The following is a 21018-nucleotide window of genomic DNA, read 5'->3' on the forward strand; positions in this document are numbered from 1 at the left end:
AAGTCTCTGATGCTCACAAGTTTTTTGTTACAGTCCTCCTGCCACCTACAGTAGATTTCACAAATCAACAGAACTTCCAAACTACAGAGATGGGTGTTGCTGGCTCATGAGCAGATTACCAAGAATGATACACATAGTCTACAAGTAAATTGCAACAAGTGCAGTTAAGTGTTCAAAGCCAGGGAAGACAAAGTATGCAAAAGCCTACTTTGAATAGGCAAGAAAAAAGCAACTGACAAACACTGGGGGATGACCAATAGATCAGGATTTCCAAAGAAAAATAAAACTACGTTTTTTAAAAAAATCAGATTTTCAGACTCCAAGCAACCCACGTTCAGCCCATAACTATGCATAACGAGCCTAAGAGGAGTAAGCGTGTTAACTAGGTACAGTAGGCAACGAATAGGAGACTTGTGTTGCTCCAATGTATCTTCCTTTCATGGTGTAGAGACAACTATATCAAATATAGGTGGGTTCTTCTAGGTTACGAAAATTTATGCTGGATCCGGAACAAAGTTTAGTCGCTAAAGTGCCATAACCCGCTTCTTTAAATCATAGAGCTCTAGTCGTGTTAGTCCAAAACCAAATTAGAATTTTTGTGGCACCCAAAAGACTAGTTGTATGAGCTTTCCCGTGGGCTACAGTCCAATTCAGTCCGCAGAAGGCTGACAGAACTTTAAAAAGCCAGTCTTTAAGGTACTTCAGGAATCCTCCCCTCACATCTACTGAAAAGGAAGAGTCCAAGTTCAACGGGACTTACTCCCTAGCAAGTATCCAGTGGGAGACGCGTCAGGCTGCACGTTTCACCCGACTCAAGCAAAGGTGCGACAATCTCTCTCCACCCACCGAGCCACGCGAAGCGACAGAACTTACGAAGCGAATGAAAGAAAAGAGACGGGAGCCACAGGGCGCGCCTTTCTCGCAGGCACAGCCCTGCTTTTCAACCCCTGTGCTCCGCTGCGTGGCTTTCACCGTCCCGCCACACACCACGAGTAGAGAAGCCGAGCAGACCATCGAAGGTCGCCGCTACCTTCCGCTTTTCATTCTCTGCTCCAGAGACAGTAGGTCACTGGCTTTTTCTTTTTTTTCAAAATAAGGAACGCTCGCCCACCAATCAGCGGCTTCAAGGCAACATCTTCCAGAATCACATGGCCAGCATGTCACGTGACAAACCTGTCTTTCTATGCGCTATTGAGATAAAGGGTCTGGGTATCTCCTGCGCGCGCGCAGTTAGACGTCGGGCCAGGAGGTACGAATGCTGTAGCGCAAGCGGATTGGTTCTTGTCTAAATGAGAGGCTTTTGTTCAGCAAATCGGCTTCTCTAGTGACTGCGTTGATATGCAGAAGAGTATCATGGCGGCCGCTCTTGTAGATTCTGTGGAGGGTCTAGAAGCGCCTTTGTTGACCCCCAATGGTGAAAGCGGGAGGTGAGAGATGCGCAGGCGCAAGAAATTTCTTTTTGTACCTTGGCTAAACTGGGTCGTGTGCATTTCCCAGGTTTATAAAGGAGGAGTGTTGTGCAGCTCTTGATTAGGCCCCTGAGTGCAGAGCCAGATTTTAAAGCTGAGGGTAGAGAAAAAGAAAAACTTGGGAGGGGGCGATGACAGGAATGCGTTTAACATTCCTCTTGTATAGAATAAATACAAACTTTTTAAATTTGTTTACATTTTATACTGTTCACTCCTCATGGAATTCTGGATAGCGTGCATTGTAACTACATTAAATAAAATGTAGTGAGTAAGTCTGAAGCACTGCATTGTGTCCTAGCAAGTTATTTTGGTATCAGATTTTTTGAAAACAATCTGTAAATGCTCGTTAATATATTCTGAGAGGGGAAATGAAGTTTTTTTTCTTATTATAGATCACATGATGATACCATGGAAACGTTACAACATTATAATAGCCGGTGGAGATCCATTCGAATAATGTACCTTACAATGTTCTTCAGCAGTGTTGGTTTGTAAAAACGGATATTCAGCCAAAGTAAAATCATTTTGATGTCTATGTTGACTATACACTCAACATTTTCTGTAAACTGTTCACATGGCAAGTTGTTCTGTGTGATGGCCAAGACATAAAACAAATGCCTCAGACAAACTGTTGTAACTTGTAAACGAGCTCTTGTACTGTGCTTAACTTGGAGAAGTGGAAGCCCTTTCCTTTTCATCTGATTACCAAGTACTAATTTTTCACAAACCTGTCTCTGAAAATGTTTATTTACAGCTGCGGCTCTTTTTTTCTTACTGGTCTTATTGGTGATGGTGTAAGAATGGACATAATGTAAAAGTGTTCTTATTTTTCAGATACTTACAGTGCAGAGTTACATCCTTCTAAACCTATTCACCTTAATAGACTTTAAAGGATGTAATTTAGGGAGATATTATGTATCACAATAAAGTGGAATAGGACAAGGTTATATGTTGAGGGAATTAAAAGGTTGTTGATAATAGGTTGCGGTTGCAGACTTCCTGTGAGATTAATCATTACATCCATGTGAGTAATTTTACTTAGCGCCTCTATCACAGCAGTACTCCATGATTTTATGTATGCTGTCTTTGTTCAATGCACAAGATTTTAGGTTGATGTACAGTCATTTAGGGTTGGCATATAGTAGGCAAGTGAGAGTTATGCTACTATAAAGCGCTTGTCTTGTTATATAGTTAGCTCTATGTAACCTTGTTTAGGATCACTAAATAAACTCAAATATATTGTGCATGCCATCTTAAATGATTCAGGATTGTATTTCCCTTTAATCCAAGAGGACCCGTGGCAGATTTGCTTTGGAATCCTAGACATCCTTTTAAGTTTATATACTTCACTGGGTTTAAAAGGGTGTAACTCTGTTTAGTACTTCACTGCTGCTAGTAGTGAAACACAGTATTTTTATCCTAGCACATGTACGTAGAGCTTTATATAATGATTTTGTAATAGCCGTGCAAAATAACCTTTGTTCTTACACTGCAGGCTTCTCAATAGTCATTATGTCAATATGGCCCTATCTTCAACAGGTTTGTAACCACCTGAATGTGAAGTAGTAAATCCTTTATTGAGTTTTGTTTGGCAAGTTGAGAACTATATTGTCTTAGGCTCTGATAAATACAATTTTCTGCCGATTCAGACCACTGCATATATTGTGTTGAATTAAGAGTATTAGTTTTCTTATCACCCTTATGTGAAAATGTTGTTATAGTTAACTTTTACTTAGAATTTATGGAATGAATGTGCTTGGGGATTTTACTAGATAAGTGTAAGGAATGAAAGGTGCATTTAGGTTTCTTCTTAAATTAAAAAATTAAATTAAAAAAATGTAAAATGTATGCTTCTTATGAAAAGTGATATAGAAATGAAGCATTCTGTTATCTCATTTTATTCTTAAGTAATATACAGCTGGGTGTAATTCTGTGTCCATTGAATTTGCTATTACCGTATTTTTCGGACCATAAGACGCACTCCCCCCCCCAAAAAAAAGTGGGGGGGAAAGTGTGTGCGTCTTATGGAGCGAAGGGACGATAGGACGTACCTTTCTCCGGGGGGGGGGGGCGATCCGCTGCCTCCATCTCCGATCCTGGCGCTTCCCCCGTGCCTGCCTGCCTGGCTCCAGCTCTGCTTCCAGCAAGCGCTGGGATCGCTCCACGCTGCCCCCAGTGCTTTGCGAGCACAGGCTGCGGAGGGGGCAGCGTGCTTACTCCGTGCCTGTCTGCCTGGCTCCAGCTCTGACACTTACAGTGAGTGCCAGGATCGCTCCCTCCGCCCTCCGATCCTGGCGCTTGCTGTAAGCATAAGAGCTGGAGCCAGGCAGACAGGCATGGAGGAAGCACGCTGCCCTCTCCGCAGCCTGCGCTTGCGAAGCGCTGGGTTTGCGGTGGGGGCAGTGTGGAGCGATCCCAGCGCTTGCTGGAAGCAGAGCTGGAGCCAGGCAGGCAGGCGCAGGGGAAGCGCCGGGATCGGAGGCGGAGGCAGTGGATCGCCCCCCAGCAGGAAGGTGTGTCCTATGGTCCGAAGCGTCTTATGGACCGAACAATACGGTATATATTTATATATTGGAATAGATATATTTATATTTTTAGCAGATTAATTGGGGAAATTATAAGGGGGGATTATTTATTAATGTGCTAGAAATGGAAACTAATAAATTAACTTGACTAATCAATTAGAGGGAGTAGTAGGGTGGGTTTTTAAAAAAAAATTAATTAATTTGACTTAATATATAGTGAGTCAGACAATAAGGGGGTTGAAGCGGATGGTGAGGCAGGAACTCAAGCTGCAGACTGAGAATCTGGATGGGAGGGGGGAGACTGTCTGGGATTAGTAAAACCATACCCGGCATAGGTGTGGATGCTTTGTCAGGGGATTCCAGTGCTCCTGGGGAGGGAAGGTATGATGGTGGGAATAGACAGAAGTGTAATGGAGGGAGGCGGAGACAAAACAGTGCTCAGCCCCCTTCCAGTCTACTTCCCATCCCAACGGTGACAGGTAGTAGGGCCAAGAGGAAGTGCCCGTCTCCGTCATTGGTGTTATGCAACACCAGGTCCGTGAATAATAAGACCTCAACCCTTAGTGAGTTCCTGCTTCGGCAGGACGTGGACCTGGCTTGCGTGACCAAGACCTGGGTGCGAGATGGGGAGACGGTGGCTCTCTCCCAGATGACCCTCCTGGGCTACTCGGTCTTTCATCAATCACGGACTAGCGGGCAGGGGGGAGGGGTGGTGTTATTCATACGGGAGGGTTACTCCTTCCGGGCTCTCCCGGCCCCAGCGATCGAGGGTATTGAATGTGCTGGTCTAGCGTGGGATGTCGGAGAGGGGTTGGCGATCTGGCTGGTGTACTGTCTGCCTAACGCACCAGCCAGCGCCTTACCATCCCTGATGGAGGTGGTGGCAGGCTGGGCGTTGGAGTACCCAGGGTTTATGGTCCTGGGTGATTTCAACGTCCATGCTGATGACACGGTCTCCAATAAGGCGATGGGTCTGGTGTCGTCCATGGCGACTCTAGGACTCTCTCAATTTGTTATGACACCCACGCATCAGGCTGGACACACGTTAGACCTGATCTTTGCGTCCGGAATTTTGGTGAACGATATCGCGGTAGAAGCGGTACCATGGTCGGATCACCTAGCCCTCAAGGCCCATATGGAGACACCGCCCCAACCCTGTATGGGCGGAGAGCCTATTTTGGCTTGCCCGCGGAGTCTAATGGACCCGGAACGGTTCCAAATGGCCCTGCGGGATCCGTGGCCCCCTGGCGATTCCCTTGATGACCTGGTGGAGGCCTGGCAAAACCGGCTATCCAGGGCAATCAACGAGATCGCACCTCGACGTCCTCTGCACCCCCGTGTGAGGCTGGCTCCATGGTACACCTTGGAGTTACACCAGCTGAAACAAGGGCTCAGACGACTAGAGAGGCAGTGGCAGCATACTCGTGACGAAGCGACGAGAACATCCTACAGAACGTTTATGAGGTCTTATGAGATGGCAGTCAAGGCCGCGAAGAAAGCTTACTTTGCGGCCAGGATTGCGTCTGCAAATTCATGCCCAGCACAATTGTTTAGAATAATTGGAAATCTTATTGCACTGCCTCAAGGCAGACCAAATGTGAGAGAATTAGAGATAGGCTGTGAGGCTTTTGCAAAATATTTTGCAGATAAAATCACATCGCTCCACCAGGACCTGCCTATCACATTGGATACAGTACAGGAACTTGAGGCTCCGTGCCTGTCTTCCAATTTCGTCCTAGATCGCTTCGACCCACTCAGCCTGGAGGAAGTTGACGGAATCCTCTCTTCCGCACGCCCAACAACTTGTGATTTGGACCCTTGCCCCTCTTGGCTGATTAAACCTTGCCAAAAGGAGCTTAGATGTTCTTTACGGGACATCATAAATAGATCCCTCTCTGAGGGGCGCTTTCCAACACCCTTGGAAGAGGCTATGGTTCGCCCCCTCCTGAAAAAAAGTACAGCAGACCCGGCCGAATTGGCAAATTACCAACCGGTCTCTAATTTACCGTTTCTTGGTAAAATTATTGAGAGGGCAGTGGCATTGCAGTTGCAGGGTTTTCTGGATGACGCTTCCATCCTAGACCCTTGCCAGTCCGGCTTTCGCCCAGGTCACGGGACAGAGACAGTGCTGGTCGCCTTGGTAGATGATCTCCAGCGGCATCTGGATCGAGGCGGCGTGGCGGTGCTGATGCTATTAGATCTGTCGGCCGCATTCGATACGGTCGACCATCAGCTACTGACCCGCTGCCTCGCTGACATAGGGGTTAGGGGGCTAGCCCTACAATGGTTTTCCTCCTTCCTCAAAGGACGGGGACAAAGGGTGGCAATCGGGGGTGAGCTGTCCCAGAGGCACACACTAGATTGTGGGGTGCCACAGGGAGCAGTTCTCTCCCTGATGCTATTTAACATCTATATGCGCCCCCTTGCCCAGATTGCCCGGAGGTATGGGCTCGGGTGTCATCAATATTCAGATGACACCCAGCTCTATCTGCTAATGGATGGCCGGCCTGACTGCGCTCCAGGGAATCTGGACCTGGCATTGCAGGCCGTGGCAACCTGGCTTAGGCTGAGCGGGCTGAAGCTGAACCCGACAAAGACAGAGGTCCTTTGCGTGGGCCGCGGCACCCTAGGGAGAGAAATACCTCTCCCGGTTTTTGACGGTGTGCCACTGAAAGCGGTGCACCGGGTCAAGAGCTTGGGAATTCTACTGGAGCCTTCATTATCAATGGAGGCCCAGATAGCAGCCACTGCCAAATTGGCGTTTTTTCACCTGAAGCGGGCAAGGCACTTGGTTCCCTTCCTGGAGCGCCGGGACCTAGCAACAGTGATCCATGCAATGGACACCTCGAGATTGGATTACTGTAATGCCCTCTACATGGGGCTGCCTCTGTGCCGAACCCGGAGGTTGCAGCTGGTGCAGAACGCGGCGGCTAGGCTACTATTGGGGCTCCCGAAGTGGGAGCACATACAGTCGGGGCTACGCGGACTGCACTGGTTGCCAGTTACTTACCAGGTTCGTTACAAAGTGCTGGTTATTACCTTTAAAGCCCTATATGGCTGAGGACCTGCCTACCTGAGGGACCGTCTTTCCCCATACGAACCCCAGAGAGCACTGAGGTCAGCAGGGAAGAACCAGCTGGCTATCCCCGGACCAAAGGAGGCAAAACTACAAAACACTCACACACGGGCCTTCTCTATCGCAGCTCCACACCTATGGAACCAGCTCCCGGATGAAGTGCGAGCCCTGCGGAGCCTTGACCAGTTCCGCAGGGCCTGCAAGACCACCCTTTTCAGGATGGCTTTTGCCGGCTGAGCAACTGATGTTAGGTGACTTCTATCACCATTATTTTTATGAACAGAATTAGCACCTAAAATCTATTTGTATTTGTTTTAAATTGGAATGTTTTTAAGACTAATGTGATTTTAAACCTTTGTATAATTATATGAATATGTTGTTAGCCGCCCTGAGCCCGCTTCGGCGGGGAGGGTGGGATATAAATAAAATATGATGATGATGATGGTGATGATGATGATGATGATGATGTTGATGTTGTTCTGGCATGAGTTCTACAGAGCCCTTTATGACCAAGTGGGGATTTGAAGCCAGGTCTCTCAGATTTTAGGCCAGCTTTCTGAGAACTACACCACACATAGAGACTCTCTCTCAGTTGAACCATCCAAAATCAGTATTGCAAAAACAAGCTTAAGGTGCTTTTTGTTTGCAAATTCAATTTTAGGTTCTCCAAGTATACAAGCAGCATAATGGCCAAAAGTCAAAAGGTCTCCCAAACCTTTTTTATGAGACTGATACATCTCAGTTCTTCTTGGGATATATCTAGTAAATAAAGCTGCTAGATTTAGCCACAAGTCATTTAGCAGTCTCCCACAGTTTCTAGTTTATGCTTGGAATCTGTTTATTTCACCAGAATGTGCAATATTATTTTTTCTGACTACTTTCAGTAATATAGGCACAAAGGACAATGTTGCAGAGACATTCTCATAACCTATTGCCATAGCCCTGGCTAGCCTGTTCTCATCAGATTTATCAGATCTTGGAAGCTAAGCAGAGTTAGCCCTGGGTAGCGTTTGGATGGGAGACCACCAAAGGTCGTAACACAGAGGCAGGCAATGGCAAAACACCTCTGAACAGCTATTCCCTTGAAAACTTTATGGGGTCACCATAAGTCAGCTGTGACTTGATGGCAAAAAAAATCCACATACTTCTGCAGTGGTTTACTAAGATTCCTCTATGACTTTGTAGATCCTCACTAAATAATTTATTATAGGAAAGGGGCCTTTGTAACTAATTTGTTGTCATCTTGAAATTTTGTTTGCATTCAATTTTAAGCTGATAAAACATAAGGGCATGCTCCACATTCCTTCTGCTACCAAGATTTCTAAAGTGTCACCACGCATTAGCAGTAGGAGATTTGATCTGATATTTATTTTTATTTTATTGTGGCTTTCTGAAAGCATTGCTGAAATGCAATGAATAACTTATCATGGTAATTCAAATTGCTTTTGTTCTTTCCATAGGTAGATAAAACTGCAGACGCAAGTTTCCTGGGCTGGATTATTGCTGCCTATAGTATTGGTCAAATGATAGCTTCCCCCTTCTTTGGAGCGTGGTCCAATTATAGGCCAAGAAGAGAACCTCTTGTAGTTTCAACTAGTATTTCAGTGGCTGCTAACTGTCTCTATGCCTATGTCCATTTACCTGCTTCGCACAACAAATACTACATGGTGGTTGCTCGAGCTCTAGTGGGGTTTGGTGCAGGTAATTTTAAAAATTATTTAAATTGAGGGCAAGTTATTTGTACATGCCATTTAAAACTTTACAGTATTAGGGTAGTCAAAATCTTATAAGCATCAGTGGGAGTTAGTTCCTTTCTGGCAAAAAGCTCTGTTCAATGAATGTGTACTAGCAAGAATGCATCCTGAATCCCTTGGTGATAATAATATCATTTTAGCTGATGCTTGACCTTAGGATCAAAGGCTTCCCCATTATCTCAGTGCTAACAGTTGCCTGGCTTTGTGGCTTTTTGGTGGTGTCAGAGGAAAGCTGGAAGGTGTAATACTGAAATAGCACAAGACTGATCAAGATCCACTACGATATCAAAGGACTTGAAATATCTGATTGAGTTATATTGGCTTTATGGGGCTCACTTGCCATGGGAACGCATGGAGCAGTTTGGTGCAGTTGCATCGTTAGGTATTAATTCAACCAGGTGTTAGACCTCAAAAATTCTGTGATAGGTATGGTGAATTGAACTGTCCAACAGAAGGGATTCGAGATGTTGAAAAGTTCTGTCAGTCACAGTGTGCTGGATGCATTAGTGAATGAGCAGTGCAGGACCAAGCTTGTCTTTGCAGCTCTGTGGCTTTTGACAATTTTATGAGATCCGTTGAGGTTTTGTGTGGGAAGCAGGCAAAACAAGCATATGAACAACAGTGCTAGAGGTTTAAATCATGACTGGCTGCAGTGCTGTGTAATGTAGGGAAATGAAATTCAGAGTGTGTTGTGAGCATCAAATACTTTATTCTTTTTCTTTAAAGGAAATGTAGCAGTGGTTCGTTCCTATGTCGCTGGTGCTACCTCTCTTACAGAAAGAACTGGTGCCATGGCAAACACCAGTGCTTGCCAGGCAGTGGGATTCATACTGGGACCAGGTACAACTTGCTTCGTAGCTCCGTTCTTTTCAAATGAATTCTGATTAAATGAGGGAATCTGGCATCCAGTGATACTTTGATACTTTATTCATTCCTGTGTTTGTTTAATTTGTCTGTTGTCTTAAGCAAAATGAACAATTAGTTGTGAATATGATTGTTTGAAAACATGGTTCAAGTAGCACTGTTTGGAAATCCAAGTCTTTTGTCTAAATTTTTGAAGGCAGTTTAAATATTAAAGCAGCTGATTGAGATTATATTCTACTAGAAAGAGCAGGAGTAGAATTTGCAAATCAAGAACATGCTCCACATTCCTTCTGCTACCAAGATATCTAAAGTGTTGTGCATTTATAAAGTTGCTGTGCATAATTATACATCAGATAGGAAAAATAGCCAGAGACTGGCACTTTGTACATCCAGATGGACCGCTAAAAGAATAGAGACCACTTCCGGGTTTTACTTACTTGTTACTTGTTACTTACTTATTTGTAAGCTTGGATTCAGATATTTCTACTCTGCATTTATTTGTTTGTGTGTGTGCATATACATGCATGCACCCTTGAGATTTTTTCTATGCATCTTAGTACAAGGGAACATATGTCAGAAATGTGGCTGTTAGTGAAATAAAGCAAAAACTTGGCTCATTTTGTCTTTGAGTATGCATGTGAAGTCCTGTTCTAATTAATTATGTTGTTTTATATTAGTTTTTCAGACCCTATTTACTCTCATTGGAGAAAAAGGAGTTACATGGAAACTCATTAAGCTTCAGGTGAACATGTATACAGCACCAGTTTTATTTGGAGCTCTCCTAGGAATTATTAACATTGTTCTGATATTTGCTGTGTTTAGGTAATTGGAAACTATGGCACTATTTTTTGAGACTGTGGTTGTATCAGTGTTTGCTCTGTATTTTTAATCTGTTTTACTTGATTCTCAGAATCATCCAACTGTCTTGGTTTCAGGGTGTGTGGTCTAAAAGTGCAAACAATAGTGACATCAGGGGGTGTGGCCTAATATGCAAATGAATTCCTGCTGGGGTTTTTTCTACAAAAAAAGCCCTGTGTGTATACATAGTTATTGTCTTATGCTGCTGTGTCCTGACTTGTTTTGCTCCAACAAGGAAATAGTGTATACACTGATTTTGTATAATTTTTTTTTAAAAGAAGAGCTTGTATTTGTTGAACAGTAGTGTGTTGGCTGCCTCAGTAGATCTGAAGGCTGCTTTTTGGCACCATTTTAAGGTAACAGTTCTGATTAACAATCTGCATCGCCATTGGTTGTTAATAAGAACTCTCTGCTATGGCACTTCTTCAAAGGTCAGATCCTTTTCTAGGAGGGGAGTAGGGAAAGCTGAAGAGCCAGCATTGATGCATTGGTGAAAGACTCAGATCTGGGAGATGTAAGTTTGAATCACCACTATATCATGGATGCTTGCTGGATGACCTTGGGCCAGTCACACAGTTTCAGCCTAACCTGTTCATGGGTGTTGTGACAATAAAATGGAGAAGAAAGAATGTTGTAAATCACTTTGGGTCTGCATTGAGGGCAGAAGTGTGATATAAATGATAAAGTACATAAATAAATAAAACTGGAGTTGGCAGGGCAGATAAAAGGTTTGTTTTTGAGTTCAGAGAGAAGAAAGCTGGGAAAGGAGACAGTCTGTGAGGTGAGGCATAGAGGAAATTATGTGGGAAGGGGGATCCACAGGCAAAATGAAATGCTCAGCATGAGTCCTTGTGGGCCCACTGCTGTGGTTGTTGTTATTTCTGCACCACTGTCTGCTTACATGCTAAAACTTTCATTGTTACACATAAAGTATTTAATGAAATGGTGTTTAATTTTTAGAGAACATCGAGTGGATGATACAGGAAGACCATACAGAAGCATTAATTTTGAAGCAGAAGGTAATGTTTTTGTGGAGAGTTTGATATAAAATATTGTGGTATGCCTTGGAATGTTAATAGAAACAAATGAGTGGATGATTTGGAGGGGTTTTAATTACATTTGGTTACATTTTTCAGGGGATATGTAAAGGTTTGTAATTTTCTGTGATTCACAGATGTACTTGTGTCCAGTTGGCAGGCACCTAACAAAATTTAACACAACACATTTTGTAGATTTAGATTTGGAGTGGGGATCAAAACCCAACTTGATCTTGTACGGCTGCCTATAAAATAGAAGTAACCATTAGCTTTAGTGATCTGTTTTTGTGGCTGTCTTTCTGCAGACAGAAAAGTGAGCATATGAGAAAAATCCCTCCAACTCGCTACTGCACTTTTGGGGCCCGATGGCTTGCAACCAGACAGGCAGTAATGATAGCAAATGGCCACGATAATAGACTTATATAGTGTTTATCTGCCATGAATGTGTACATTTGCCTCTTGTTGTACCTGGTGTAACCTCAGCTGAATTATGGTTATCCCTTTTTTAGACAATAAGTAATACTCTAACAGTATATACAGCAAAGCGGAATGTAGTCTTTTTCGGAACTGACAAAACGTTTTATCGTATTTTAACCAATTCTCCAGCAAAAACAAACAGAAGCTCTCAAGTACACCTTACAGTTATACAAATATTTATTTTTATTTATTCCACTTATACTGAACTCCCCCCCCCCCCAAGGGGACACAAACTGGTTTACAACAATCACCTCTCCTCCATTTTCTCCCCACAGTAATCCTGTGCAGTGGATTAGGCTGGGAGTATATGACTGGCCCAAGGTCACCAGCAACATGGCAGAGTGTAGGTTTGAACCTGGATCTCCAGGATCCTGGTCTGACACTCATACTCATGCTGACTTACCATATAAGTCACTATAAGTATATAGTGATAAGAATATCAATTACAATATCATTAAAAGATGCTCAGGAAATAAGGTAAAAAGGATTAAATGTGTTTTAAGGCTTTGCAGTACAAACCGGATTCACACTAATGATGTGTAGGATTTTTTGTGTTTTTTCGTTGCATGCCCAACTGTAGAAATATGTTGTGAAACCATCACTTGACAGCATAAATTTCAGACTAGCACATGCAATCTTTAAACATATACTTACTTTTATTGCAAAACTGTGAAGTATAATGATATCCAAGAGAGATGTAAACACATATTTTAATAAGAAAAACTCTGGAAAGAACACAATAGCACATCTGTATATTTAAGAACAAACAAGCAATTTAGTGTAATATCTGAGTCCTGAGAACCAGTTTGGTATAGTGGTTAAGTGCGTGGACTCTTATCTGGGAGAACCTGGTTTGATTCCCCACTCCTCCACTTGTAGTTCCTGGAATGGCCTTGGGTCAGCCAAAGCTCTTGTAGGAGTTGTCCTTGAAAGGGCAGCTGCTGTGAGAGCTCTCTCAGCTCCACCTACCTCACAGGCTGCCTTTTGGGGTGTGGGGGGAGGTAAAGGAGATTGTGACCACTCTGAGATTCAGAGTATAGGGCAGGATATAAATCCAATATCTTCTTTTTTTTCCTTTTTTTTTTGTTCCAGAAAATGATGAGGCTGGCGAGGATAGTCAAGAAAGCGTTGACCTTGTGGCTGTTGTATCAGCAAACATTCTTTTCTTTGTAATATTATTTATTTTTGCAGTCTTTGAAACGTAAGTATATCTGATATCTCTAGTAAGCAGTTGCGTGTTTTCCTACAACTCCAGTTGTCTATCTGAGTACAAAACTGCTTGTTGGCCCTGGTGGGGGGGGAAAGATGGGTCGCCTCATGAGCTGCATGGGTTAATAAATCCCTTGCACAATCAATGTACTTTATTAATCAAGTAAGTCAGAGAAGTAAAAAATCTTGGGAGTTGCATTGAGCTTAACAGTAGCTGTTAAGAAATAAGAAAGAACCCTATGAAGTATTTCCCATTGTCGGTATAGAAAATAGCAGCAGCAGTAATTGGAGAGAAAATACAATGAAATTGACAAAATGCTGTTTCTTTATCCCACCCTGTATTTTATCTATTCTACAAAATATGTGCAATTGGGGTAAAATGTTTCCAGTGCCATCAGAGTGTACATGGCAATTTATAAAGATAAGGAAGCGTGGAAGCATGAAACACTACAAAGTGATTGATGTCATTAAGGTGGAGGAATAAACATAGTCTGGAGATGTAGAAGGTTGGAGGGCAGAATTTTCATTCTGCACACACTTTGCTGGGTCAATTTGTTCCCATTGTTTGGTTAAGGACTGTAACTTGGTGGTGTCTGATCACTTCCTAGCCTGGAATGGCCAGGTGGAAAAGGATTAACTTTTCTTAAAGTTCTGTCCCTGATCCTCCCCATGTTCCACCCCCTGGCTGCTAATTAAAACTTGAGACATCTTCAGATCTGTCCATGAGTCTCTTGTATGTTGTCCAGTTGTTCTGTGCAGTAGTACAGACTTCCATGCTTCTCTTCTGACATTGACATTTAATGAGCAGTTGTTTTTTCTTTGTTATGCATTTCTCCCTCTGTATTTTGATGCCCCCTGTTATGTTCTCTGGGTTTTGTTTTCCATGCCATGTTCAGGGTGAATGTATGCATACAGTTTTCACAACTTAATTCCAGTGCAGTTTGCTGTTACTGGGGAGTTGAGATATCTTTTTAAATCCCTCAAACCATTTTACCCTTGTCAACAGATTGAGGATATTAATATATTTTCCCCCCAGCATAGCTACACCATTGACAATGGATATGTATTCTTGGACCAGAAAACAAGCAGTGTTTATCAATGGACTTATCCTTGGAGCTATTGGCATTGAGTCAGTCTTTGCATTTTTAGGAGTTAAAATACTTTCTAAAAAGTAAGTCACTAAAGAGATGCTATGTTGTTATGCATTTTTTCCTAATCTCAAAAGATTTTGTACATTCTAGCTCATAAATTGTCTGTGGATAAATATTTGTAGCCTATTTTAAGCATCAGTATATACATGATCCTTACAGTGCTCCAGCTACAGAGATTCCATATATAATTAAGAAGGAAAAGAAAGCTGGTAGTCTAGATGTGTGCATTATGTGTAGATTTACTTTTTATACTTATGTGTATTATTGTAATTAGCTTTTGTTTATCCAACAGGACTGGTGAACGTGCTATACTTTATGGAGGCCTAGTTATTGTACTGATTGGATTCTTTATCTTATTACCTTGGGGAAATAAGTTACCTAATATCCAGTGGGAAGGTACAAGTATAAATATACTTAAACTGTAGTTTAAGGTTTCTATCAAATATCTATACATGGCATTCTTTCTCTTTGTTTTCACAGAAATAAAGAATAACTCTATTACAACAACAGCTTTTACTGGCAGCCTCACATCTTTCTGGAGAGTGCAAATGCAGCTTCCATCAAATAATAGTTCTGAAGCAACAGGATGCCCCATTGTACAGTCCTGGTGTCTGCATACTCCAGTGATCTACTTGGGCCAGTACATTACTGCAGACATTCTAATAGGACTGGGCTATCCAGTCTGTAATGTTATGTCATACACTTTATATTCAAAAATCTTAGGACCAAGGCCTCAGGTAAGTTTTAAACTTGGACTTTTTCTTTTTTGTAGGAAGAAAGCAACCTTTTTATTAGGACCAACCAAGTATAATAAAATGTGAGCTTTTTTGTTTTCCATGACTTATCTTTCTTTTTCCATCTCAGCCTCAAGAAAACAGGTCATGTTAGAAGAACCCAAAATTCTGCAGATTGTGCTTTTTAAAAATGGAGAACTGGTGACACTGCATACTGATCAGATATGACAGCAGGTGCAAGATAGATTTCAGTATGCACTAGAGCAGTGGTTCTCAACCAGTGCTACCTATGCCACTGGTGAGACACAAGTAATCTAGATGGGACTGGGATTTTCATAACAATTACCAAAAATTCACTCCCTCCGTTCTCATGTCCACCTGCAAATGTGGCATGCTAAGAGAATGTGACTAGCCCAAGAGCATCAGTAATTTGCATAGCAGGTGGAGATTTGAACTAGTTTTTCTATTCTTATGCTATAACCATTGGTTCATACTGTTTTTTTTCCTGTTTCCTTTTTGACAATGCCTCTTCTATACCATTGAATCATTAACACACACTTTTCTTCCCAGTGGAAACTCAAAGTGGCTTACAGTATTCTCCCTTTCTCCATTGTTACTTCACTATGATTCTGTAAGGTAGGATAGGCTGAATGTAAATTTGAACCTGGTACTCCCAGATCCTAGTCTGACATTCTAACCCCTACACATGTTGCTTGTCTAGCTACAGTACCTAGGACATGACATGAACAGAAAGACAATGTAATATGTATGATGTAATGTTGATCATAGAGTAATGTTTAGCAGTTATTGAGTGGAGGCAGTAGTGGGTTGGGCCTTGGAGTTCCCAAGGCTTATAGTTCTGGGCAGGGCTTTTTTTGTAGCAGGAACTCCTTTGCATATTAGGCCCCACACACCTGACGTAGCCAATCCTCCAAGATCTTACACAGCTCTTAGTACAGAACCTACTATAAGTTCTTGGGGGATTGGATACATCAGGGGTGTGACCTAATATGCAAAGAAGTTCCTGCTACAAAAAAAGCCCTGATTCTGGGAGACTTCAATATCCGTGCCAACCCTTTGCCTCCTTGCAGGCATTGGACCTGGTGTCATCCATGGCAATACTAGGACTCTCCCAGTTTGTATCAGGTCCCACGCATTAAGCAGGCCACAGATTGGATTTGATATTTGGCATGGGGGATAGACATTGATTTGATGGCTATTGGTGTGCTTTGGTCAGATTTTGTGCTGAAGGTTCAGCTGGATGTGCCAGCCACCTTCTGTCTAGGCAGTGAATGTATTTATGCTTGTCCACAGAGCCTAATGGACCCAACTGTATTCCAGAATGCTCTGCAGGATCTGATCCCGCTGGTGATTTATTAGATACACTGATAGAAGACTGGCACACCCATCTCTCTGAAGCCATTGATGAAATTGTTCCCTAACATCCTCTTCACTCCTGCCCCAAGTTAGCCCTATGCTATACTGTGGAGCTTTGGAGGATGAAGCAGGAGCTTAGACTAGCATGAGTTTGGTGACAGTCTCATGACAAAGCTGCGAGAACATTGTACAGGATGTTTATGAAATCCCAAGAGATGGCATGAAGACTGCAGAAAGAAAATTTTATGTAGCCTTTGTTACATCCAGTAATTCTTGCCTGGCATAGTTATTCAGGATAATTAGGTCATTAACATCTTTTAGGGAAAATCCAAAATGTTAGCAATTTGGTCATTAGCTGACGCTTTTGCGAGCTTCTTTGCAGATAAAATCTTGTCACTCTGCCATGACCTACCTGCCTGCCACCATTGAAACAGTGTGTGAACTTGAGGTCTCATTGGATTCAGTATTTGAGCTTCATCTGACTTTCTCAGGCCTATGTTGACAGAGTTTGGGCTGCTGTTAGACTTGCCTCTTAGACCGTGTCCATCATGGCTGGTGAAGGCCAATGCTTATAATGGTGGCCGTTATAAACATGTCTATATGGGGGGACTAATTGGGGGTCTATATGGGGGGGCTAAAAGTGGCTATGGTGACACCAGTCTTAAAGAAACCATCTTTGGATCTCCACTGATACAACCAATTACTACCCAGTCTCTAATCTTTTGTTTCTGGGTATGATAATTGAGAGGGTTGTGGACCAGCTGTAGACCCTCCTGGAGGTCACATCAGCTCTAGACCCATTCGAGCTGGTTTTTGCCCTGGCTATGGGACAAAGATTGGTCACCCTCATAGACGATCTTTATGGGCAGCTTGGACTGAGGTGGGTTGGTGGTGCTGTTATTACTCAACCTGACAGCAGCGTTCGACAGTCAACCATTTGTTGACCCACCAACCTTGCTGATGTAGGAATTCATGGGATGGCCTTGAAGTGGCTCTACCTCATTTCTCCATGGTTGAGGATAGAGGATCTCTCCACAATAGAAGAGTGGGTCTCCCCCCAATAGAAGGGTGTCTCTCTCCATGATACCCTCTGGTATGTGGAATCCCTCAAACGGTAATGCTCTCTCCAATGGTATTTAACATCTATATGCACCCCATTGCCCAGCTGGTAGAGTTTCCAGCTGGGTCATCACCAGTATGTGGATGGCATTCCACTGCATCAATTGATAGGCAGACACTGTCCCAGACATTTTAGCCAAGGGACTGGAGGCAGTGGTTGGTTGGTTGAAACAGAGCCAGCTGAGACTGAACTCATCTAAGACAGAGGTCCTGTAGCTGGATGGGTGGGATTCTGGCTTGGATGCCGACTCCTGGCTTTTGATGGTATGCCTTTGACACTAGTGCTAACTGTTAAGAGCCTGGGTGTGTTTCTGGATGCCTCCTAATCATTTAAGACCCAGATAACAAATGTTGCCAGACTGTTGGTTCTTCATTTGTCAGATGAAGCAACTGGTTCTTATTTAGCCACAATGATCCATGCAACAGTCACCACCAAGTTACACTACTGTTACTTGCTTTATGCAGGTCTGTTCTTGAGGCTGACCCAGAAACTACAACTGGTCCAGACTGCAGCAGCACAGGTTCTCTCCAGAACCTCATTGACAGCCCACATACAACTGGTGCTATGCCAGTTGCACTGGCTCCAAGTTGAATACTGGATCAGGTTCAAGGTTTGGGTACTAATTTTTAAAGCCCTAAATGATCTGGGACCAATGAACCTACAGGACCACCTCTCCTGGCATATCCCCCAAAGAGCTTTACACTCACAGGAAGAACTTACTGTTGATCCCTAGTCAGAAACATCCAGCTGTCTTCAACCAGAGCCAGGGCTTTCTCGCCCCTACTGCCAGTCTGGTGGAACTCTGCTGCATGACATCTGTGCCCTGCAGGTCCTAATGCAGTCCCACGGGTCTTGAATGACAGAGGTGTTCTGCCAGGCCAATGGTTGAGGACAGGTTTTCCCCATCTAGCCTGGATCCATCCTCCTCCTTCCGTTATGGGGAAAGGACACTCGTTTGTCCATGAATGTGCCATCTGCAAATCATCAGTTGACTTGTTAAATTTTAATTTCTGTAAGTTTAAAAAAATTTTTTAACCTGATTGCTGATGCTGTTATTGGAATGTTTTCCTGCCCTGAGCCCTAGACTGGGGAAAGCGGGCCATAAGTATAATGAAATATATAATAAGCAGATATCTACATTCCCTCAAAGTTACGCAGTTTCAGTAATGGAAAGCAAAGAAACATGTTGATAAACTCATATACTAAACACAGCTCTGTGATCTGTTTTAGGGAATCTATATGGGCTGGCTAACTGCCTGTGGAAGCGCTGGACGTATACTTGGGCCAGTATTTGTCAGCCAGCTCTACACGCATTTGGGACCTCGCTGGGCATTCAGCCTAATCTGTGGAATTGTTGTTCTCTCTCTCTTTCTCTTGGAAGTGGTGTACAAGAGACTGGTTGCATTTTCTGTCCGATATGGGAGGCTCCAAGAGCAGAGCTGTTAGGTATGGGTAACTGCTTACCAGTCCTTTATTGCTGCATCATTGCCCTTATCCAAGGAGCTATGGTACTGCACTTATGACTAACCAGGGTTTTACATGCACTACTACTAATTAAGTCTATTAATCAAGTTGTCAGTAGGATAGAATACTGGACGTGATAGGCTGTGATCATAGTAAGTAAAGAAACTCTTGATGTTTTGAGAGATGATACTCTGATCTGTAGTTTAACCCTGTTTACCTGAAAGGAATAGTTCTTTGCCCATTTTAAAAATTTTAAATTTGCATACAAGGTATGTACAGTAATAACATTTTATTGAGGGGAAGGGGTTTCTAACATTCAGGGTTGGCTCCCATTTAAGTATAGTACTGGGCAATACTTTCAAAGTGTACTGATTCTGTGAATCCGATTGTACTTAAAGTGGTTTTCATATTGAACTTAAAAGAGCCCATCTAATGCACTTTTCTAATCGTCTACCTCTTCTCTGTGATTGTTTTCTATATTTATAGCAGGCTCTGCTACAGTAAATAAAATCTTGAACAACATACTTGTAGGAAATCTTAACCCATCTATATCATATACAAAAGAAACAGTTGAGGTATAAATTATTTTTAATCTGTTCTTACAACATTTATATAGACCTCTCAAGATATATTTATCAGCCACTTGTCTTGATATCCCCTTCGCTGGTTTTCATTTAATCCTACTGGCCCTTGCTCAGTCATTATGGTTCATTGCTCTTTAACCACTGGGAGGCAGACTCAGACTGCTGAAGCACTGCACTTTGCAAAAATATGCTACTGTAGGTACGGTCAAATCTGTTGATGAAAATAACCTATTAGACTACAACGTTAGCTTAAGATATACTAACTAAGCATAATGAACTGTTTGAGATCGTCAAACTGTGTCTGTAAAGCAGTTGTTTACATCACAATCTAAGATAATCACATATGAATACATAATAAGGCTAGTTAATAACTTATTTGATAATTAAAACATAGATGGATGAGCCATTGTGGAAAACCACAAGCATTTTAATTCAATGTTTCTTCTGTTCTGATTTGTCTTGAAGTATACAGTATGTCACAGAAGTGAGTACACCCCCTCACATTTTGTAAATATTTCAGTATACCTTTTCATGTGACAACACTGAAGAAATGACACTTGGCTACTATGTAAAGTAGTGAGTCTACCGCTTGTATAACAGTGTCCCCCTCAAAATTATGCAACACACAGCCATTAATGTCTAAACTGCTGGCAACAAAAGTGAGTACACCCCTAAGTGGTAATGTCCAAATGGGGCCCAAAGTGTCAATATTTGTGGCCACCATTATTTTCCAGCACTGCCTTAACCCTCTTGGGCATAGAGTTCACTAGAGCTTCACAGGTTGCCAGTGAAGTCCTCTTCCACTCCTCCATGACATCACATAGCTGGTGGATATTAAAGACCTTGCGCACCTCCACCTTCCATTTCAGGATGCCCCACAGATGCTCAGTAGGGTTTAGGTCTGGAGACATGCTTGGCCAGTCCATCACCTTTACCCTCAGCTTCTTTAGCAAGGCAGTGATCATTTTGGAGGTGTGTTTGGGGTCGTTATGTTGGAATACTGCCCTGCAGCCCAGTCTCCGAAGGGAGGGGATCATGCTCTGCTTCAGTATATCACAGTACATGTTGGCAATCATAGTTCCCTCAATGAACTGTAGCTCCCCACTGCTGGCAGCACTCATGCAGCCCCAGACCATGACATCGCTACAGAGGTTGAAGGGGTGGGGGGGTCAGCCTGTCAGTGCTCAGACCATACACCGCATGCTGCATCAAATTGGTCTGCAGGGCTGTCATCCCAGAAGGAAGCCTCTTCTAAAGATGATGCACAAGAAAGTCCACAAACGGTTTGCTGCAGACAAGCAGACTAAGGACATGGATTT

General features: G+C 43.0%; 2 protein-coding genes across 4 annotated transcripts in view; one reads left to right on the forward strand and one right to left on the reverse strand.

The window, feature by feature from the left end:
* ABHD18 (abhydrolase domain containing 18) overlaps positions 1 to 1169 on the reverse strand; it is a 34062-nt gene extending 32893 nt beyond the window's left edge. Inside the window, exon 1 of one of the 2 annotated variants that reach the window (XM_060246802.1) lies at positions 874 to 1169. The gene's annotated coding sequence lies outside the window, so the exon portion shown is untranslated. Of the gene's footprint in view, positions 1 to 760 lie in introns of both variants that reach the window. The other variant, XM_060246801.1, reaches the window with a different exon arrangement.
* Positions 1170 to 1220: 51 nt separating this feature from the next.
* Positions 1221 to 19639, forward strand: MFSD8 (major facilitator superfamily domain containing 8). Of its 2 annotated transcripts, XM_060246812.1 has the most exons (12): positions 1221 to 1427; positions 1862 to 1956; positions 2965 to 3008; positions 8531 to 8771; positions 9551 to 9664; positions 10366 to 10510; positions 11507 to 11565; positions 13153 to 13261; positions 14306 to 14440; positions 14713 to 14816; positions 14901 to 15157; positions 18882 to 19639. In XM_060246812.1, exons 1-12 carry the CDS (start codon positions 1339 to 1341, stop codon positions 19095 to 19097), a joined length of 1608 nt encoding a protein of 535 aa, XP_060102795.1. In that variant the 5' UTR covers positions 1221 to 1338; the 3' UTR covers positions 19098 to 19639. The 2 variants fall into 2 exon arrangements, with proteins under 2 accessions (XP_060102795.1, XP_060102796.1); XM_060246813.1 differs by lacking the exon at positions 2965 to 3008 and having other exon boundaries at positions 1253 to 1427.
* Positions 19640 to 21018: the final 1379 nt, after the last annotated feature.

The sequence above is a fragment of the Heteronotia binoei genome, chromosome 9, assembly GCF_032191835.1.
Source record: "Heteronotia binoei isolate CCM8104 ecotype False Entrance Well chromosome 9, APGP_CSIRO_Hbin_v1, whole genome shotgun sequence".
NCBI lineage: Eukaryota > Metazoa > Chordata > Lepidosauria > Squamata > Gekkonidae > Heteronotia > Heteronotia binoei.